Source organism: Pleuronectes platessa, chromosome 7 (assembly GCF_947347685.1).
Source record: "Pleuronectes platessa chromosome 7, fPlePla1.1, whole genome shotgun sequence".
NCBI lineage: Eukaryota > Metazoa > Chordata > Actinopteri > Pleuronectiformes > Pleuronectidae > Pleuronectes > Pleuronectes platessa.
This window is the reverse complement of record NC_070632.1, coordinates 26,320,872-26,343,711: the sequence shown is the minus strand read 5'-3', so window position 1 is coordinate 26,343,711 and position 22,840 is coordinate 26,320,872. Positions and strand designations below refer to the sequence as shown.

Here is a 22,840-nt window from a genome sequence, read left to right as displayed (position 1 = left end):
ATGCAAGTTTTCCTGGAGGAGGCAGAAGTGGAGAGCAATGAAGATCGAGGTGAGGAGAGAAAGAGGTTAGAGAGAACAACATGATATAGCTCACAGGTGCTTTGTTTGTCAGCGGGGTTTGAAGTCAGTGGATGGTAGGGAAAGGAAATAGGATTCAGGGTCGATCTGGACGGAGTGTGCATCCTAATGAAGGACAGAGCGACAGAGTCCATGGCCACTTTTGATGTCTCTCATTTCAACCGGAGGTCTTATTCTGCCCTCTAGTGGGACACTGAAGGAAATGCATTTGAATGCAATTTTCAGAACCAATAGCACATCACTTTTAAAAACCATGTGTCTATCATTTTGATAGTCTGGTCATATTTCTTTACCCTTTGTTCGTTTTACTGCTACCATTCACAGGACAGCTCACGTCATAACTTCCACTGAATAATAATATGGCCGTTTTATTTGACATGCAAGTTCTTTAAGGTGAAAAATAAATCCTCTGTGGTATTTTCCTCATTTAAATTTTCTCCAGACTGTTAAACTGACACTGGTAAATAAAGATTATTCCAGAATTCAGGGATTAGATTCAATTCCACAATTCACTTAGTGTGTTTGTGTCCGGACCTTTTCCAGCATTTAAACCGCGACCTCCGACACACGATCCACAATTCGTAATCCATGATTATGTGGCCACAGCTGCAGCCCTGGATCCGCGGCTGACAAGGCACAGGGACTCTGGGGAAGGGGAACAAGGGTCAGAAACATGTACTGACGAGATATGAATTACTTCAATGTGATAAGGATGGAGAAGAGGAAGGAGAAGCTGGAAAGAGAAGCTCCTTGTGTCATGTGTCATTCATTTTCTCTGCACCTTGGCGTCATCAGGTGTTTTTGACTTGTAATCAATGATACAGGCCGAACTTGGGTGTTACACTGAGGCTCAAGGTAAATCTGACTGGCTACTGGTAGTACGATGAAAACCATGTGGCCCATTCAGTAGACCAGCCATCAATACCTCATGGCCTTTTTGAACTAAATGCTTCCTATTTTAGAACAAAGGACAAGTTACGTTCTGCCGCACTAATTAATGCATACCGCCAGTTGATGTTAACAACCTTCTAGACCTATAGCAGCATAACTAAGAGCAGGTCTAAAGGCCTATGTATACTCCATTTTGACAGACACGGAAACATGGCAACGCCTTCTCCGCCGTGGAACGACCTCTCCGAGCACCTTGGAGAGCTCTTCGTGCAGCTCAGATTTTTCTAACTACACGTTGGCATGGCGGAGAGCCTAGGGATAGCCCTTGGCTGAGATTGGTCCGCTAATGACAGCATTTCCGAACATCATTTCCGGAATCTCACATTTCCGGACCTCAAACTTCCTGTTTCATTCCCTATATCACAATACCTAAACACAACTATGATTCTACGATTAATTTGACAAGTGTGTTAAGCCAGTGGAGTTGTCTGGCTGACGGTGGCTGGTTAGAGCACTAACGGCATGTGTTTAGGTCATATACGGTTATAACGCCCTGTCATAAATATGGCGACACCTGCGAGCTAGTTCTGGCAGACAACTCGAGCTGCGCTGCGCCAATCATATTACAAACATCATGTGACATACATCATGTGACATACCTCAATCTCCACAACCATCTATAATACACACCCACCTTATCAGGTGGTCTATTTAACCAGAGAGACATTTCCCATCAACCCCTCTTGCTCGCACTGCTGCTGCAGTATTGTTACCTGTTGCTTCAAACCCTCCACCACCCCAGCATCCACCTGTAGGCTCCAACGGGGGGGTTACAAGTATTTGCTCATCACTCCCATCATTCCTGTGTAATCATATGGGGGAGTAAATAAGTTGGAGCCTAGACGCCAAACACTAAATCTGTTGTAATAAATATATTACATGATCGAACGTGAGTTGTCTGACTGAACGGCGTTAGCGGGCTAGCCACCATGCTAACTGTGGTGATAACAGCGCAAAAACCTGCTGTCACGACTTTAATTCCACGGCTGTCATGACACTGAATTAGCAACGCAGTTCCGAAACAAGACCGGAAACCGCTCGATAAGAAACGATAACATAAGCATTTTGACCCGCTGGGTGTCACTTTATTTCAGCAAAAACTGTCCTTTCGACGCGTGTTCAGAGTCAACTACGATTCTCTAAGCTCGTGCCAAGCAAGTCCTCTTCCATGTCAAGCAGCTCCAGCTTCATCAACAGCCTTTATCTGTTAGTTGCCATCGTTCACTGTGTGTGAGGAAAGCCGGGAGGAGGTAAATAAACAATCGTGGACTTCTTCTACATACGCCATGTGGTAGGCTTGTCTTCCGTTGCGCTAGCTACTGTTCCCGCTGTGAATTGTTTTCGGCACCCACAGTTCAGATCAAAAAGGAAGGTTTTAAGCCTACTTTTAAACGAACAGATGGTGTCTGCCTCCCGAACTGAAAGTGAGAGATTATTCCACAGGAGAGGGGCTTGATTGCTGAAAGCTCTGGCTCCTACTCTACTTTTAGAGTGTTTAGGGACGACAAGTAAGCCTGAATTCTGGGAGCGGGCTGTATGAATGTGTGTGTGAATGGGTGAATGTAAAACTGTACTGTAAAGCGCTTTGAGTGGTCATAAAGACTAGAAAAGCGCTATATAAATACAAAACCATTTACTTATGCAACCACATTATTTTAGTTTTTTATGTTTATTTTTAAGAGCAACATTTGAATTAGTAGTTCAACCTCACAATGAAAATAGAGACCTTACCTCGAGAACAACATTTTTCCTATTGTGTTGGCGATCCGAATAACTGTTTTAGCTTTTCATTACAACATATGTAAACGCAACATATAGCCTGGCCTGTCATGTTAAACATGTAAAGTTGAACATCTAAGTACCCATCCAGGACACCACAAGCCATTCAGAAACGGCCCTGTCTTTCTCTGTCCACGCTGCCATCATCAAGAAGCATCTTAAACGCCATCCATCTTCACAGTGATGGCCTGCTCTGCTCGAGGGAATCGGTTCATGCGGTCACTCAGAACACATGCTGGTGCCAAATATACTTGAGCCTGTAAAATACAATAATAATAAAAAGTCTGACACACTGCATTGTCTGAAAATGCAACGCGATGGGTTGTTAAAAACAACGGATAGTTCACCGAAAAATGGAAATACCGTCATCATCTACTCACCACTATGCTGATGGAGGGGTGAAGTGTTTGAGTCCACAAAAAGCTTCTGGTGTCTCAAAAGCAAAAATTGTATAGGCAGAGTACGATACAATTGAAGTCAATGGCGACTTACACTTTAGTAATAAAACAACAGAAAAAAAACACAACAAGCCTCCATACTGCTCGTGTGGTGTCACCCAGGTGTCCGCAAGCCCAGACATACATTTTCAACTAGAAACAAGTTCATTTACATTGTGTTTTAAGCCTAAATGTCGACTGGAAGTGGCTCAACCAGTGAACGTAGTGTGTCCAAGGATCCATAAATACATATATATATATAAATAAATAATAGGATAAGATAAGATCAAACTTTATTGATCCACATACCTGTGAAAGTCAGTCGTTATAGCAGCAGGTAATTCAGAATGAGGTAGAAAAGAGTATTGAAGAAATATGAAAAGGCAACAGAATTAAATTTAAAATGTTATAAATAAATTACGAGTATGTACATGTATGTATGACGCTGGCCCCTCTTGTACAGGACGTCTGAATTTGTTGACCAGTTCAGTTTGTTGTTGAGGTGAACACCCAAGTATCTGTAGTCCCCCAGGATCTCAATGTCCACATCCTGGATGTTCTGGGGCGACTTCCTACGAAATTCTATCACTATCTCCTTCGATGTGAGACAAAAAACATTGGTAAAAGTGCTTGAAATGCAATCATGGTTAATAAGACTCAAAAATCACATTGTTTGACTGAATTTACCATGACTGTACTTTTCCAGCGGGAAAATAAGTGTTGGCGACATGAGCCTCTTCTTCTTTGAGATTTTATATATCCTGCCACCTAAAATAATTATTCACCTTTTCCCTTAGTTCAAGACCTGACACGCTTTTTTCATTTCATTCATTCATTCATTCATTGAGAAAAAATCATAAAATAAAACGCAGTGCTTTAAATTACAATCACAATAATTTATCTTAGGCTGACTTAAGGATCCTTTTGAATTCCCCAGTCTAAGGAGTGTGATGGCAGATTTTATATTTAGTTATGTTTCATGCAAGGAATGACAGTTATAGATGGGAATGTTATTCTGAGATGTATTTCTGTGTGTTTCAAGACTGCAACATGTGGGGGTCAGCTTAGGAGACTCAGATGTGTATTCGTTAGAGAATCGTCTGTGTCTCTGCTGAGACAAAAGGTTTTCACACCTAGAGTCTTTCATGGGTTATCCAGCAGAGATGGGGGTCTAAGAGAAACTTGGAGTCTAAGCAGATGCCTGATGTTGATGTGTAGTGAGACTTTCGAAGGGGTCCTTCATTCAGATTGGAGGTGACCAAATCTAAGCCTGAAGACAACACGCAGAGAGCTGATTGGATAAACATTCTACCTCTGTGAAAGGAGGGGCTTATTTAGTATAAATCAAATGTGATTCCATTGTTCTGTGCCATTGACCCAAGTCTGACTAAGTGACAGGGTGCTCTGGTCCCTAGTCGCAGCTAGGTAGAATTGTATGAACCAGAATTGATAATTGTCTTTGCTGTGAAATGTAATAAAATGTTCCATTACAGGAGCTGTCAACAAAAAAAATGATTTAACATGAAAATGTTCTTTAAAGCACCAACAGTGCTGTACAGTGTGTTTTGAAGATAATTAAGATGTTAAAAATATTTAACATATTTCTGAGGCTGTGTAGAAAAAAAAAATTGGTGGTTTTTTAGGTAGCTCAATCATGGAGGCTGGTTGGCACTGCTGCCTCGTTCAAATCCCACTTCTGAGTTTGTATGTTCTCCTCATGTCTTTGTGTTTTTTTTTCTGGGTACTCCAGGTACCCACTAATGTCCAAAACATTCAGATTAGGTTAGTTGGTGACTGTAAATTGATGGCAAGTGTGCATGTTATTGTAAATTGTTGGTTGTGTTTGAATGTCGGCCATTTTATTCGCTGTTGACCTGGTCGTACCCTGCCTCTCTCCCAATGTCAGCTCGGATTGACTCCAGCCAACCCTGTGACCCTAAAGGGTAAACTGTATAGTTAATGAATGGATGGGTTAAAAGTCTATTTCTAAAACAAATTTTTGCCTTGTTTAGATACTAACATACTTTTTTAATCAAACATAAATATACACTACAGAGTACTTTATTAGGTTCAACTGCAAACCTGCGTATTTCAAATCAGTCATATGCAAGCAGTTTAACGGATAAAATCCTGCAGATATAGATCAGGATCAGGAGCATTAAAAAATAGGATATCTAGGACTTTGACTGTGTATTTCTATAAGCTCCTGGATTTTTAACATTCAACTGACTCCAGAGTTTTAACTCAGAATAGTGAAGCAAAAAAATTAATTTGGAGCTGCAGATGGAAATGCCTGGTTGAAGAGAGGGGGCAGAGCAGAGTGGCCAGACTGTTTGGGCCTGTCAGAAAACACTCATAACCAAACTAAAACTGTTCAAAGCGAGAATTCTCAACACACTGCAGCTTGATGTGGATGGTCTGAATATGAACCACAATACAAACACTAAAAAACACAAGGCTGCTTTTTAATCGTACTCACTTGAAAGTAAGACATTGAACATTTAAAAAAAATTACCGTTCTGTGAAAACTAGTTAGATAGTTCTAAAGAGTAGACTGTGCCTCCACATCGAAATAATGTTGTGTCACTTACACAGTGCCCCCATTAAATTCATTTAGAAGTTAAACAATCAAATAATATAATGCAAATAAGCGTCAAGAGCAAGGTCAATGAAAGACCCACAATTCTCCTTTTTCAGGAAATTTGCTTTTGCGTGAAACAATGAATATTCACATATGTTTTTCAATACATCCTTAATTCATTACTGATCACACTTCTGTACTAAGCATGTGTATTTTCCCTTTCCTGGTCGGGCTTTGTACTTACTAAGGATTAATTTAGATCCTGTAGCTCCATTAATCTGAGCTGATGAGCAATGTTTTCTCCTGCACTGCAGATATTAAATAGCATGTCAATCAACTAAAGGAGGCGGCCTGTTTTGTTCCACAAAGTCTCTCATTGGATGAAATATGCCACCGGAACCGCCTTGAAGACAGTTCTCCCTTGCGATTGGCCGGAATCGACGTGGCAACAAAGTACGTGACCAATGCAAATGGTTGACTTCTCGTCCCCGATGAGGCAGCAGCTCTCCCTCAGCCCATGACCGCAGACAAGCCCGGCTGTGAGGAGTGTGTTGATGTGTGTGTCCGTGCGCTCAACTCTCAACTCTCAGCGTCCAGCTTCCTCACCTCCCTCACAAAACTCGCGTTCCCTCTTCAACTGTCTCATTTCTTCTTTGGAAGTCACACTAAAATACAAAACTGAAGTTGCTTTGGTAAAGGTAAGGCCGATTTTCTCCCTTGCAAAACCGCACCGGTTCATCCAAAATGGCTTCGGCTAGCTAGCAAGCAAAGATGCTAACGTCAAAACAGCAGAATCTTGCTTAAGCTAACTGTAGCATATGAGCTTTTGAGCCGGGGGGTCGTGTCTAAAAAATACCCTCTGTCAGAGACTGATCGCGGTCCGCGGGAGCGCGCGCAGTCCAAGCGGAGTAAAGATACAAAGTTTCCCCATCAGCTACGAAAGCACTGAGCCTTCGTGCCTGACATTTACCACCAAAGAAGAAAGAAAGGTCGTGGACGAAGTCAGGGCATTTTGAAGCCGAATAACTTCTATAAACAAATAAACCAAAGAAGAAGGAGCTGCATTCACTTTGTCGAGAGGAATTGTTTGATTTTGACCCGTTTTCTTGGGGCCCAGAACAGGTGGAATAATGCAGTCATTAGGATGATGGCAAAAATGAATTTGATATGTAGCTCATCAATAAATATTGTTAGTTACAGTGTAGTTTCCAAATGTAGCTTGAATATGGACATAAGACGGCAAGTAAATCAAAGAATACTTGATCCCCATACTGTCATGACCTCAACTGGGATCATTCGGTTACGATAAACGTATCATGTTTACCATGGTGTATTTGCACTTGTTAACAGTTCTCAGTCCGATAATAGCAGCTGAAAACAAACGGGGAGACACAACTTTAACAAACTGCGTGCGCGCTCCCGCTAACGGCCATCAGGTGCTGGCAGATGCTACTTTTTGGCACGACATCGGCAGACAGCCTAGTTTACGAATGGCTCAGCTGATTTACTTTCAAGAAGAAAATGGCGTCGTCGCGAACTAACAAGTATTTGCAGAAAAAACGAATATGTCTCATGTTATAGGACTATTCATGGGAACAAGCTTCTGGCGTTGATCACTTCTAAACAGTAAACCCTGAATGTCAGAGTGGGGACGTTAGCGGCTACATACGCTGCCCTGCCCCGTTGCTCTGCATTATGATGCACCGATCATGTCGGGGTTTGCAGGCTCGTCCACCATCGATCAGAACAACAGACAAACAAAGAGCCTCTCAGATCCAGTCCGCAGCGTTTCCCCAGTGCAACACCACACACCCGTCCTGAGATTAAACCACACTGCATGTCAAATCCTGCAGAGACAACATGAGTAACGGCACCGGTTTGTGTTAAACACATCGACGTGACGTAGCTAACTGGGAACTTCACAGCCTAACGGGCTAATTGTCAACATTTAGCGGTCGGCGTTAGTCCGTTTGCTGCACATCTGCTTTGTTTGGGCCCAGAAGAGACGAGCCGACATTGCTACGTGTAACCCTTTGATGTTGTTGAGGAAGGACGTCGGTACTAAACTTGTACATGAGCCAGATCATGTTTCTATTTTCTATAGTCAAGTTTTTGCTATGAGGATTTTTGCGTTTGTCCAAATGCTCGACCTGTAACAAAGACCTTGCTACTGAACATCAGAATCAAGCTAAGCTGGCTAACTGACATTGTATTTAGAAATAGTCTCACAACTTATAGTACTCTTTTAAATGCCTGGTAATGTTGTTATAGTTGCTGCCCGTGTCAGCTCTGGTTAATGCCTCGCTTCCCACATGCAGTCACTAATTGCATTTCCCCCTTTCTCTCCTCAGCACCGTTTTCCCCATCCCTTCCTATTATTCTTATTCTTTTGAGTATTCTTCATTTTCAAGCCGCCAAAGTGGAGAGTGTGATTGCAGAAGGGGGTGCTTCTCGTTTCAGGTAATACACCAGCGCTTGTGCATGACATATTCCATGGTAACTTCTCTGTTAGCTGTCTGCTTGCATTTTGGGGGGAACTTCCGGCCATTACAACAAAGTAGGATGTGGGGAGGCTAAAAATGGCTGTCAGACTCTGCAACAATAAAGGGGGGATTGGATAAATATTATGTCTTGGGAGGAGGCCGGGTTCAGTGGATTGTGGTGAGGTGATGTCTGCACACACCCAGTTCAGTGTACAGGGTTGTTGGGAGGGTGTCTCACAAACAGGACAAAGTATTAATATGTCTAAACTGCTTCAAATGCTCTGCTCTGTTATCTCACTGTGTTTCGCTCTGTGAGTGTAAACACCACCTTGTTCCCAGTCTGAGGAGTCTCGGAGCGCATTTTCTCTCGCCTCAGGTAAACCACGTGATGGCCTATATATTGAAGATTTTTTGTAAACAGTGTCGTAAACGTCAGCATTTCCTCTTGTGGGAGTAAACGCCGCTCACATTCATCATTTATAAACTGATTCGTTCAGTACAGCGCTCACTTAAAATATATGAACGTGCTCATGCACAACAGTGGTCCCATGTTATGATTAATATGAAACATAAAACGGATGTTTCATATTAACAGGCTTTTGCAGATTCACGCGCAAATAAAAAAAATTAGTTAAACAGATACTTTGTTTGAACTCAAGGTATCTGAAAAAGAAAATTAAATCTCACCAGGCGGAATTGCAACCCTGCTTATTAGCAGATGGAGCTTGCAAAAATTTTAATTATTGAAAACCAAATTAATGCTAAATGGATTGATAATTCGGGCAGTAACCCAGCGTAAACCACCTTAGAAGAATGCAAGGAAGGAGGTATGCCTTACCTCTGCCAAGTCTTGCCATGTAAAAGATTTTTTTTTACAAACAATCTGCTTCCTGTTTACACCAGCACACGAAGGCGAACGTTCATGGGTTTTGTGATGCAGAGCTAAAATTTTCCTGGACGGTTATTGTTTTAAACTAAAGTGTAAGAAGAAGAAGGACACACGCATTTAAATATACAACATGTATTGTAGACATCCGTCTTAATGGCTTATTGTGTTGTACTGTATTTTTGTAGAAATGTGGGTGTTATCAAGAAGTTAATTCGTCTCCTATATATGTAAGGGCACTTGGTCCTTAATGACTTTCCAGTTTAAATGAAGGCAATTTGAATGAATGAGCAATACAGATAATCCTGTTTCCCATGAGAGCGTTATAAAGGAGCAAAAATGTTTTGAAGTGATGCATGTACCTAATGTGTTCCAAACTTTGTGTTTGCCTCTCCAGTGCTTCTTCGGGGGGAGGAGGTGGTAGGGGTGCACCTAAGCACTATCCCAAGACTGTCGGCAACAGGTTTGTGGTTTTCTTTTCTTTCTTTTTTTCTTTTTTGGAGCATATGTAATGTATTATTGATTTAATTAATGACACCATGGCACCAGTAACTATGTTAGCAGCTTCCTACACCGCAGAAATACACTGCACAACTTTGAGTAAGAGGGGCTGAATTCCAGGAAACCCCAATTTGAATCTCAGATAGTTCACATACTGTATGTTTGACAACCTGGGCAGTCAGATCATTTCACAACAAACAGCTGTAAGATAGAAATTAAAGGCTTGTACTTGCAACATAAATATGTTAATCACAATTAAGTTAAACATTTAGAATAAGATAAAGATAATACAAAAATAAGGATAATTATCTATACCTAACACCTGGAATTTAGTTTAGTAAAAGTGTGGAGTGGGTGTTCTTCTCTAAAGTCTAAGCAGTACGGACGTTAAAATCAGCATTGGAAGTGCAAGGTTATATGCTTGAGCATCAGCCAGATGTCATCAGTTTGTGTGAGGCTCTTCATTCAGTTTGCTATCTTGTGCTCCTGCAGCGAGTTCCTGGGGAAAACCCCAGGGCAAAGCGTTCAGAGATGGGTTCCTTCACGAAGCACTAGACGAGATGCCAACTCCAGCAACGAAAAAGGGCGACATGATGCAATCTTCAGGAAAGTGAGGGGGTAAGGTTCACAGCTATATGCATTTTTTAAGACTCATCTAATAAGACAAATTAGATTAATCTATCCCGAAGGACTAAAAGCACTTTTTGCTTGCTCTCTTGTGGCCCAAAGATTGTTGGTATTCAAACCATTTCAGTTGCGTGCAGAATCCAATTCTCACAGTATTTACAAAACCTATTGCATCAACAGATTAGTATTGTTTGGTGACCACTGGTATAATCTAATGTCACTCTCTCATCATATACATAATGCAACTCTCTGTAAAAGACCAGAGTTACCCTCTAAATGCAGATATAATCTGTTGTTATGAATGAACACTTAAATGTTAAACCACGAAAAACGTGCATGTGTCCTGATCTTACACAGTCAAACTTACTTTCTTCTTTGCAGCTTCTCATTTCCCTCTTGATTTTATTTCACTAGCATACTCAACAAACTCACGCCTGAGAAGTTTGACAAGCTATGCCTTGAGCTCCTGAATGTGGGCGTAGATTCAAAACTCGTCCTTAAAGGAATCATCTTGCTGGTAAGCGTAATTTTTTTTTCAATGTCAATCTTATTTATTTAGCTAATTTAAAACAAGTTGGTTGTGCTTTATAAGGTCAATAGTAAGCTTTTGTCCTTTGCTAAATGGATGTGAATTCATCCATGCTTGGCAGGCTACTCTCAGTGACTCATACCCATACACTGCTTGTTTAAATGACCTTGAGTGGTCTGTCTCTGGTCCCCTCCCTCTCTTCCTCTACAGATTGTAGACAAAGCCCTAGAAGAGCCAAAGTATAGCTCGCTCTATGCTCAGCTATGTCTGCGCTTGGCAGAGGACGCACCAAACTTTGATGGCCCTTCATCCGAGATCCAAACATCCCAAAAGCAGAGCACAGTAAGTGTGACTGTATCTTTCTACGGTAAACACCCTTTAAACCTCTAGTACATTTATTTTACCTCCATAACACGAGTCCCTGTCATGTTCTGGCATTTGATAAAAGCTAATAAGGATTTTCCTCATGATACATTGTTTTTTAAACCCATGTGCAACTAAAACATTTAAAATACAAATGGTTTCAATGTATTCGTCGAATCCTAGCCTTTAATGTTACTTGCTGTATGGTTAACTAATGGTTGTGATGCTGCTGTTGTAGACCTTCAGAAGACTGCTGATTTCCAAGCTTCAAGATGAATTTGAAAACCGCACCAGAAATGTTGAAAGTAAGTCTCCATCTTTGTGCACTTTGTCACACAATCACAATCTCATCTTATCATAGCCTGTTCACTCACTGCCTTTCCTCCCCTCTTATTCCAGTCTATGACAAACATGACAATCCTCTTACTTCTGAGGAGGAAGAGCAGCGGGCCATTGCCAAGATCAAGATGCTTGGCAACATTAAATTCATCGGGGAACTTGGCAAACTCAACCTCATCCACGAATCTATCCTTCATAGGTGCATCAAAACAGTACGTCCCTTTTGTAATCCATGTTTTCATTTGAAGAACTTCACAAGGCAGTACAGGTTAGAATTTAGAGAAATGCTGCCTGCATCATGAAATTAGAGTACCTTGTTTGACCCCCCTGTTTGTCTTCTCTCCTTAATCTGTTCTGAAGCTTCTGGAAAAGAAGAAGAGAGTCCAGCTCAAGGATATGGGGGAGGATCTGGAGTGCCTCTGTCAGATAATGAGAACAGTGGGGCCGAGACTCGACCATGATAAAGCAAAGGTAACCATCCCTTCATGGCTGCCTAAAAGATGTGCAATTCCCATCGCTACTACTCAGGGTTCCCGCGGGGTCTTAAAAAGTCTTAAATTTCATAATCGGAATTTTTAGGCCATAAAAAATCTTAAAAAGTCTTAAATTTGATTTAGCTAGATCTTAAAAATGAATTGTATTAGGAAGCGACTTCGTGATAACTTGCTCTCCAGTAAATGTGCTTGAGGAAATGTCAGCGCTGCAAAGTAAGCAGTACGGTAATCAGTTCCCCCCCCAACAATTCGTATGGAAATAAATCGGCAAAACACCAGAAAGTCTCTAATATCACCAGAAAAAGTCGCAAGATTTGTCGCTAGTAGCTTTTGACAAAAAAAGTGGCCATGAGGGTTTGGAAAGTCGCCAGATTTAGCGACAAAGTCGTTAAGTTGAACAGCCGGGGGCCCAAGCACTCTTTGGTGACGTGGTTGATTACGTTACTGTTGATCATCTGTCCATCATCGTATAAAGCCCAGCCTGACAATTTGATTGGTCCGAACAGCTTCTGTTCGGGCATAGTTTCTCCCCAACGGAGCGATGCCAGACCGAACTTCCCGACCTCAAATGTTGTGGGTGGGGCTAAGTTCATCTGGCATCCAGGCTATACTTTTTTCTCTATGCTGAAAGAATCGTTTATTGAACTCATACTTGGTAACTGTTTGACAAACAAAAGCATCCTTATTGACTTGAAGGCTCAGTTATTTCTGATTATATTTGTTACTATTTTGGACCTGTTAGGATTTCCAACTGCTGTAAGTTCAGAGATACAGTCTTTGCCTCAGTGCAGGGCCAGCTAGATGTCACCTGTATTCCTTCTCAACCAGGTCTACAGACACACGCACACACACAGTTCTGTGTACTGTTCTGTTCATTCATTGTTATGTTGAACGGGAATACATTTACTTTGCAGGTAATTCTTGGACTTATTTCTTCTTTCATAGTAATTTTCCTTCATACTTTTTTCCCAGTATGGCCATGAAATAGGTCTTAAAAAGGTCTTAAAAAGTTTTAAATTTAACTTGTTAAAACCTGTAGGAACCTTACTGTTTCTCACTCCTACCCTCCTCTCTCATTTCTTTCTCCAGTCTTTAATGGATCAGTACTTTGGCCGTATGCACTCTTTAATGAACAACAAGGAGTTGCCCGCTAGGATCCGCTTCCTGTTGCAAGATACAGTGGAACTGCGAGTAAACAACTGGGTCCCCCGCAAGGCTTTCATTGACAACGGACCAAAGACAATAAACCAGATCCGTCAAGAAGCAGTGAAAGTGAGTTTCAGTCAAAAAGGAGGCTCATTGTGTAGATCACCCACATTTTGGTAAGATTAATAGTTTATCTCCAACAAGAAAAGCTGAGGATACCACATGCATTGCTTAAAGGACTCCATAAATAAAAGTATAACATTGTTGTTATCATGCCTTGCTCACAAATGTCTGCACAGCAACCAAGCATGTTGTTGTGAGGAATGACTCAGCAGCACAATGACCTGAAAATAAAATGTGTGCAGCAGGATGTAATTAGGTTTTCTGGTTTCATAACCACCATGTACCTTAGTCTTGAACACTTGAAAACTTGAGTTAATGATAGAAATTCAAATTGAGTCCTAGGTTTTACTTTTAATCGTGTCAGACAGTTTAATGACACTGTCTGTCTTCTGTGTGCTCCCCTAGGATCTGGGTGTTTTCATCCCAGCATCCATGTCTCAGGGGATGAGGATGGACTTCTTCCTGGAAAGCCCCTTCTTGCCCAATAGAATGAAACTGGACAGGGAGAGTCTTGGGGGATTGGCCGACATGTTTGGACAGATGCCAGGTACATACTGTTCTGTGGGATCTTTTCTAGCCACATCCCATTCTTTTAATCTACACTTTCATCTTGTCAGTGTTAATGCTTAACTCATTTGTTGTACTTGTTGGTATTATAACTCTTTATAATGTTTAATTAATTGAACCCATTAATGCCAAATAAAGCATTTTTGGAAACTAACCTACTAAAACCTACAGGTTTTCTTTAGAGCTGACAGAATTGCTAACATTTACAAAACTTCTCAGCCTCTGAAGCAGATATAGACATGAAATGAAAATAATTTGATAACTTAAACATTTGGCTTTCATTGTTAACCATAGCCTTTTTGTGAAAAAACCCCCCAACAAAGCTGTCAAACTAGCAGAGATCCCCCTTCTTTGTATTCCACATTAAAAATATATCCTACTGAATGATCATTGGTCAACAGGAACAACTGAGGTGGTGAATCCTCATCACTGTTATTTTCATCTCTGCTTGTACGTCTCTCCTGCTTGGATTCGCTCCAGTGAAAAATCTTTACCAACGTGATCTTTGTACTTGGGTTTCTCAGGCAGTGGGATTGGAACAGGCCCTGGGGTTATTCAGGATAGGTACTCGCCCACGATGGGACGCCATCGCACCAACCCGCTCTTCAACGGCCACGGCAGCCAATTCCCCCCTCCACCACAGTCACAGTTCGACACGGGGCCCAAGTCTTTTGTCAAGTCCAACCAGGTAATCTGGGGATGTAATATTATCCTGCAAACACTGAATGATATTTCTCGGCAAATCCTGAGGTCAGCTTTCTAAAAATAATCATTCATGACTTTTGACAGGTTCAGAACCAACATTTCCTCAACCAGAACCAGAACCTCATGGCCCAGCAGCAGGTCCAGTCCAAGGACATGCCTCCACGATTCGGCAAGAAAGGACAGCTCAATGCTGATGAGGTAATGAGACATGTACAACACTGAACAATGTATAAAGTATGTAGCCTGCATGTATGTAGCCTGCATGCCCACTGATTATAAAAAGACACGTTATTCTGAGGAATAAAAACCTGCTGCTGGTCTTCTATCTTTTTCTCTATCACCGTCTCCTTTATACTTCCTCTCCATCCTCCTCTTCTCTTTAAACTGGTGACTGGTCTGCTGATTGGGATATGAGATATGAGGGCATGAGCACCAGCGCATTCTATACAATTATTCATGATCTTTACTAAATTAATAACCTGCATATTTCTGTGTCCATTATCCCTCATGGTCCCACAGATCAGCCTCAGGCCTGCTCAGTCGTTCCTCCTCAACAAGAACCAGGTACCCAAGCTCCAGCCGCAGATCCCCACCATGATGCCACCCAGCACTCAGCCCCCACGCACTCAAACTCCCCCTCTGGGTCAGGTAAGAGATAATCACTTCTCACTAGGGATGCACCGATTTTTCGGCCGAACATCGGTAGCGGCCGATATTCGCCTCGTTTACTGATATCGGCTTATCGGTAATAAACTTGACTTTCACCGATATCATTGGCCGATGTTCATATTTGTTGTAAAACCGCTGGGCACGTGCCGCGGCTGGGGGAGCAGTCGCTCCGTCGCCCTCCTCTCCGCGGCCAGAGGCTCAGTGTGCGGCACCGGGAGGTCCTCATCCGGTGGCGCCTCACGGCGTCACTGGTGCGGGGGCTTTCTCTCTCTTGGACCGCGGGCGGTGTCCATCGTTTAATTAAAACAAGCATCGCGAAGGCCCACGGTGGGTGTTGACGCGATGTGATTTCTGCCCGACACTAAAAACAGGTCAAACTGAGGAGGGCTTGTTAAGTTATCTTGACTCACGCAGTGTAACTTGGCGTAAACAGTATGAGCGTAGCGTCTGTTAAAGTACTTTATTATCATGTGCATCGGCTCTATTCATCCGTCTCATGCACAGGTGACTAGGGAATTGACAACATGCGTCATACACAGAAGCCGTAACACATCTAATAAACGGGCAATACTGCTACCGTAAATCAATGAGAAGAGCGTTCTCTATAATGATACTTTAACAGGGCTGTTTTAGACAGGGTAAAAAGGTACTGTTTTAAATTATCCTTGTGGTATTTTGACCAAAATATGTTACAGACATTTCATTAAGATCCCGAGGAACCATTTCAACTTGCGGTAAAATGGGCATAATATGTCTCTGTTAAATAAAGTTTAGTTAAATCAAAGATTGTTTCATAAATCTGATTCAATTTGTGCTCATTAAAAGATAAGAGTGATGAAGGGCTGACATTTTTTTAAATAGTGCCTTTTAAATAATGATTTAATTATTTTTCTGGCACAAAAAGGTGAATGAATAATAAGAAAAAGAAAATAAACAAATATCGGTATCGGCTATCGGCCAGATTGTTATTTTAAATATCGGTATCGGCCAAGAATTTCCATATCGGTGCATCCCTACTTCTCACAATTGACCACTACATAAGTTAACTTAACAAAAGTATAGGTAGGATAGATTACATTTAAAACATTAATGAATTATTAAATAAATAGATATATAAATAATAATGTTCCCCGGCAGGGCTGTATGCCACTCCCCAAGTAAAAACTCTGGATAATGTCCCAATGAGCTTATGTGAACACATCGCAGGAGTTTCTCTGGAGGATTCACGAGTCAGAGATTCACGATGTTTCTAACAAGCGATAGACGCAAACCTGAAAAAAAAAAATATGTATACTGAGTTGCTCACATGTGAAAGCCAAACTCCAGAGGAAGTCTAGACCCAACTGTGTGGACATTCTCCTGTTTTAACACAACTTATGGTTTAATCACAAACACTTTGACCTCAGCCTCCGCAGCTTGGCCTGAAGACTAACCCTCCGCCCATCCAAGAGAAACCTCAGAAAACGAACAAGAAACCACCTCCTGCCAAGGAGGAACTGCTCAAGATGACGGTAAGAACAATTATTTGGTGTACAACCACATTTGATGACCACATTAACTCTGTATGTTTATGACACAACATATTTCTATTGAAGCAAAGGTAATTGTGATACCATAAATGCAATCATAGAAATAGTGGATAAACATGGCTAAGTCCACTGTTTCCTTTGAGGCTTTCCTTTTTGGCGCTTGGTAAAACTTTTAGTTACTTTTTATTGCAAGCCATCAAGGTAAGCAGCGTGTTATAGGTTTTGATAAATAAGGCATAGTGCCAGAGCCATTTGGGACATAAACAAATAAATCTATCAGGCTGGGCTATTCCTGAGAAAAACAGAGTTTTCATTTCCTCACATTGAATCTTCTCTTTAGGAGGCAGTCATGACTGAGTATTTGAACAGTAAGAACCTGGCTGAGGCTGTGAGTGGTGTCCGAGAGATGAGGGCTCCAAAGCATTTCCTGCCGGAGATGCTCAGTAAGTTCATCGTGTGCTCCCTCGACTGTCCCGATGAGGACAAGGAGCACGCCAGCACTCTGATCCACATGCTCCGCACTGAGGGCCTCATCACTGGAGAGAACTTCATGCAGGTGCGCACGTAATCAAAAATAAATGCCAGTCAGTGGTAATGCAGTCACAACACAGAAGTTAACTATTCATGTGAACAAACTGAACTGATGAGTCTCTCCTAAATATAAACTGAATAAATAGCCAGCACAAAATATTTCTGGTATATTCAGAAAAATGGATGAAACGAAACCAATTTGTAACTTGACATTTTCAAAATTATAATGGATTGCACATGTTGTTAATCATTAATTACATGTTTTACACAGATGAGCCCAGAGGGCAGCTACAACATTATTCATGCTATGGTATTTTTCCTGTATTTCTCCTGAAGGCTTTCCTCAATGTCCTGGACCAGTGCCCTAAGATCGAGTTGGACATGCCCCTGGTGAAATCCTACCTGGCCCAGTTTGCAGCCCGGGCTATCATCGCCGAGCTGGTGAGCGTGGCAGAGCTAGCTCACCCCCTGGAGAATGGCACCCACTTCCCCCTCTTCCTGCTCTGCCTGCAACAGACAGCCAGGCTGAAGGACAGGGAGTGGCTCACCGATCTCTTCCAGCAGAGCAAAGTCAACATGCAGAAGATGCTCCCAGGTATTTCCCTCCTTCTCAGATTCCCCTCCTCTTTCCGGTCGAAAATGTTCTTTGCCTTCATCAGATTACCTCCCATTATCCCTTTGACTGATATCTCATCAGTTCTACTTTAAAGAACGCTTAGGGGTCACATCAGAAACAAACATTCCCATAACTCCTTTCTGCATAACTGACTACTTGGCAGAAATCGATCAGAACAAGGACCGCATGCTTGAGATCCTGGAGGGGAAGGGCCTGAGCTTCCTGTTCCCGCTGCTGAAGCTGGAAAAGGAGCTGCTGAAGCAGATAAAGGCAGACCCCTCTCCACAGTCCATCTACAAGTGGATTAAAGATAACATCTCTCCCAAGCTCCACATTGATAAAGGCTTTGTCAACATCCTCATGACCAGGTAATTATACCCCCGAAGGCTGAGACTCAGTGTGCAAAACCTCCAGTATGGGTACCTCAAATATTTATTATTTATTTATTTTAAAAGGTGACCTGACTAAATTCAAGATTATGAGTCTGTATGAAAAGGCCTGTCGTATGACTAACAAGTATTGTGTTACCAGTTTCCTCCAGTACATCTCCCAGGAGCTGTGCATGGTGGAGAGTGACGAGCAGCTAGCAGCCCTTCCCAAGGAGCAGCTGGAGCAGGAGAAACAGCTGCTGCTGGCCTTCAAGCCTGTCATGCAGAAGTTCCTGCACGACCACACCGAGCTTCAGATCAGCGCCCTCTATGCCCTGCAGGTTCACTGCAACGCCAGCGGTCTCCCTAAAGGTACAGTACCCCAATGGTCTGCTACAGTCCAATCCATAAGTCAGGCAGGCAGATATAAGTCTATTCCAAGTATATTGGTTATGCTTCATGCAGTAACTGGTTAGTAACAAACTAGTCAATGAAAGTGTTTGGACTCAGTGTTGCAGTTGTGTAGTTTGTCCACCAGAGAGCAGTGTCAACGTTGTTTCAGGAGAAGGTTTCTGCTTTGTAAAAGTCATGAATCTTGTTCCAATGTGGGTGTTGTTTTTAGTTTTTATTGAATAGAATCAGCCTGTGTCTATTTGAGTTGATTTAGAGCAGCACTGATTAAAGCAATGATATGGATACACTGAATACTTGTGCTCATCAAAGACAAAACTGGCCTGTTCTGACTCAAGAAACCAAGGTTGACGTAGAAGTTTTTTATTTGGAACATCCCTTTTCCCTGTGCTTAAAGGTATGCTGCTGCGCTACTTTGTCAACTTCTACGACATGGAGATCATTGAAGAAGAAGCCTTCCTTGCATGGAAAGAAGATGTTACCCAAGAATTCCCTGGAAAAGGAAAAGCTTTATTCCAGGTACAGTGATGTCAGCCCAGTGGGTTTCATTATTTTATTTATTTAATGTCTTCATTTGTTTGAATGAACATCAGAGGAAGCAAGTCAATGACAGAGCCAGAGGGATTTTGTTGGGTAAAAGAATGACCAGAAGTTGCGATTACCTTGTTCATCCCTCTCCAGGTCAACCAGTGGCTCACCTGGCTGGAGACGGCTGAGGAAGAGGAGTCTGAGGACGAAGCAGATTGAGAAACCCAAGCAGAAGCATCATGGTGTTGAAGATCGACCTTTACCTTATTACTACACTCCCCTTTTCCTTTATTAAACTGCATGCTTAATTGAACCACTACCCCGTGGCAGTCAGCAAACGAAAGCTTGTATCTGTAGGGCCTCGTGTGTTACCACCCACACCGCGACAAAAGCCTGAGACGCATCATTTGAGCTTTTGCCTGATAGTTGTTTGATTTTGGAACTGTGTCCTGATCAGCTACATGAAATCTGGAGTGGCTGAGTTATGTTTCCTTTTTTGTCTTTTTTGCTTTGACTTTATTAGGGGTGAAACCTATTTTTCACTATTAGGTGTTTTTCATTTGCACTCATTTTCCTTTCAGATTTGAAACTTTCCCAATAGAGGAAGCCTCTTTATTTAAGAATGTGAAGAATGACCCTTTAAATATGTCAGATTAGTGGTAATCTTCACTAATGTTAGATACAATTAGAAGATCAGGTAAATAAAGGTTTGGTCAGCAATCTGCTCAGTGACCTTGAGTCAAGGCCCAGCCTGGATTCCCTTTCATCACACAAGCAGTGATTTAATTCACTGCACAGACTGCAGGATCCTCAAATGTATGGGCCCTCTGAAGTGGTAGTGAAGCATAAGCTGGCAAAACATTTCATAATAAATTAGTTACATGTTTGGTTAACCCTTTCTTACTCAGCCTTTCTTTAATGTAGAAGTGTCTTTATAATCACTGATGAGCATCTTCCTTTCTTTTGTTTCCCCTCTTTTTGATATCTGTCCCTCTTCATTATCTTTAATTTCATGAGTGTTTGCAATACTTATCCTCCAAATGTAACAATAAGTTAGAAAAATAAACTGTAATAATTTGTGTGCGTAAATGCATTCAGAGCTGCCTGTGTTTCTACCTCTTAGTTAGATAGGCTTCTGTTTGTTTTTGGTGCTGGAATAATGAGATCTACTAAGAACCTAGAGGCCAAGCAGAATATGAAGTATTTGATTTAGTCCTAGCCAGATTGCACATTAAATTCACTGAAGCAAACCCTTCCCTTTGAAGCCTCACATGGTTTACAATCGTTGATATTTAAGAATGAATTGTTCTTGTTGTTCAAGAATTCGGCTGTTTAGTGTTCCTGTTTTGATTTTCATACTTAAGTCACAGTGCTTATTATGTTGAATATGGAAAAAATCAACCAAAAGTGAATTTTATATGTTTTACTAAAATTGACAAAGTAAAGTAAAAACTGTTACATTGGTTGAAATCTCCCCATCACCTCCCCCAATAGCTACACTTTAAAAATCCTGTTCACAAGCCATGTTAATGTATAAGGTAATGGATTTGGATCATATTGTAAGATATAACAAATTTATTGTGCAGCTCTATTGCTTTAATGCCAATAAAGTCCAGGACATGAGCACCAACAGTACTTTTGACTTTTATTTCTACCATTTCTCCTTAAGTATTTGAACAGTCTGAGCAGCTCCACTCAAACATCTGAACTTCTGCTGCCTTGCTTAAGAGCACATTGGAAGTGGCAGATGTGGTGTAATTCCTGATCACTCCTGGTCAGTAGGGATCCAGAAGTAGTCCACCACCTTCCTGCTCCTGCGAGTCGGTGCGGAGTCCGGTCGCTCTCCTCCGAAGGCGGGCAGCTCGTCGAAGTGGCTCGGACCCAGACCCCTTCCCGTGTTGGGGGCGGAGACTCTCAACATGGTTCTTAAAAAATAAAGGAAGGAAGGAGAGAACATATTTGCCTTTAATATGACCTTGATTCAATGTCAGGACTTTTTGGTGGGGGAATTATGGTTTTCTTTCCTGTGGTAGCTTCCCAGTCTATTAACAAAAGTTTAGTACAATAATCAAATGTTTGTGTCACATGAGCACATTAGCACAAAGCCACTACACCCAGTGTGTGTGCTGCTCACAGGACCCACAGCAGCTGCTGCTTTGACCCTTTGTTTACCTGGATGAACTCCTCTCTGCCTCCTCTGGACTGGACGCCGGTGTAGAGATGTACACAGGGTCTCCCTCCTGAACAAAACCATATTACATTAGACTAACTGGTTTCACAATGATACAGTCAAATTCAATGCCTGTTCCTGCTGGCACCAATTCCAGATGTAAAATTGACTGCGTATTATCGTATATTGTTAAATTTACTTAAGAAAAGGAAGATGTAGAATCATCTCACTGTGAAATTTCTCGGGGTGCCATCTTGACTTTTCAGTATTCTAACCCTCTGGTCGCTCTCTGTCATGCAGAGGAAGTAGCTCTTGATGCTGGCTTGACACTGCAGAGGAAAACACATATTCAACATTTACCTTAAAATTCTAATCAACACCAGACCCAGAAGTGCATTCTGTGAGTTTACAATAAAATTGTGCATACATGCAGTTTTTTTAACGACTATAAAGCACTGAAGCAAACAGAAGACGAAACTTGTGTTATGTGCTAATGTTTTCTCACTGCTTTGTTCTGCCTCAGAGCCTTTAGATCCTCTTGAGCTCTGAACTGCTCTGCCAACCCCTGGTGCCTCTCCCTCCAGCTGAGGCACTCGGCCGTTCTATCCTGCCTCTCCTTCTCGGCCAGACGCCGCTCAGCCGCGGCCTCCCGCTGGGCCTGGTTGGCCTTTTTGCTCTCCTCCTCAGAGGCAGTGGCTCTGCACCGCATGTTCCGCTCACTGTAAACAGAGCACTAAAAATGGCGTCGTAGAATAGTCCATTTTTGCAACCAGGCAGCAGAGAAATATTTCAGATTCCATTTGTTTCATTGGGTGTTGTTACTATATTCATTTTCTTTGCGTTATGTTTCACAGTCAGCTTCATTTGGCATGTATGTGTACAACAAACTAGAAATTTCACTCCGATGAAATTGTGTTCAGTGTCCCCACACAGACAGACAGACAATTAACAACTGAATACAAGAAACTAGCAAAATAAACATACAGTAACTACTGTGTGCAATTAGACTTAGAGGGCGCAAGACAGTAGTGCAACCTTCAAGATGTGCATTGGTGGACAAAAAGAAAACATTTATCTACTATTAACTAATACTTTCACTAATACTACTAGTTGTGACCAGAGGACAGTGGTGCAGAGTGCAAAGATGCAACAACAAATCAGGTTACTAATATAACTGAGGTGGGTGAATCATTCGGTGCATTGCAAATTTGTTTGAAACTGGATATTAATGTTCAGAGTAGCAGTAAAGGATAACATATTGCTTGGGCTTGTGCTGGATGACTAATGTAGAGGGTATATTGTCCTGCGGTTGTTACTGCACTGAGTGGTTAGGTGTTCAACAGACTGATGGCCTGTGGGAAGAAGCTGCTTTTGAGTCTGCCTGTCTCCTGACTCTGGACAAGTATTAGTCCTTGATGGAGGGCAGGTT

At 41.9% G+C, this 22,840-nt stretch overlaps 1 protein-coding gene and 1 non-coding gene across 2 annotated transcripts; both read left to right on the top strand.

Moving 5' to 3' along the window:
* Window positions 1–20,871, top strand: eif4g2b (eukaryotic translation initiation factor 4, gamma 2b). Its single transcript, XM_053427460.1, has 21 exons — window positions 1–49; window positions 8,655–8,685; window positions 9,593–9,658; window positions 10,189–10,314; window positions 10,738–10,840; window positions 11,063–11,194; window positions 11,454–11,520; window positions 11,615–11,766; window positions 11,915–12,025; window positions 13,138–13,320; window positions 13,723–13,864; window positions 14,409–14,572; window positions 14,674–14,787; window positions 15,109–15,237; window positions 16,665–16,769; window positions 17,128–17,343; window positions 17,655–17,913; window positions 18,098–18,302; window positions 18,466–18,674; window positions 19,111–19,232; window positions 19,395–20,871. Exons 1-21 carry the CDS (start codon window positions 1–3, stop codon window positions 19,458–19,460), a joined length of 2,751 nt encoding a protein of 916 aa, XP_053283435.1. The 3' UTR covers window positions 19,461–20,871.
* Window positions 14,852–15,016, top strand: LOC128445336 (small nucleolar RNA SNORD97). Its single transcript, XR_008339417.1, has one exon. It is a non-coding gene; the product is annotated as a small nucleolar RNA SNORD97 (small nucleolar RNA).
* Window positions 20,872–22,840: the final 1,969 nt, after the last annotated feature.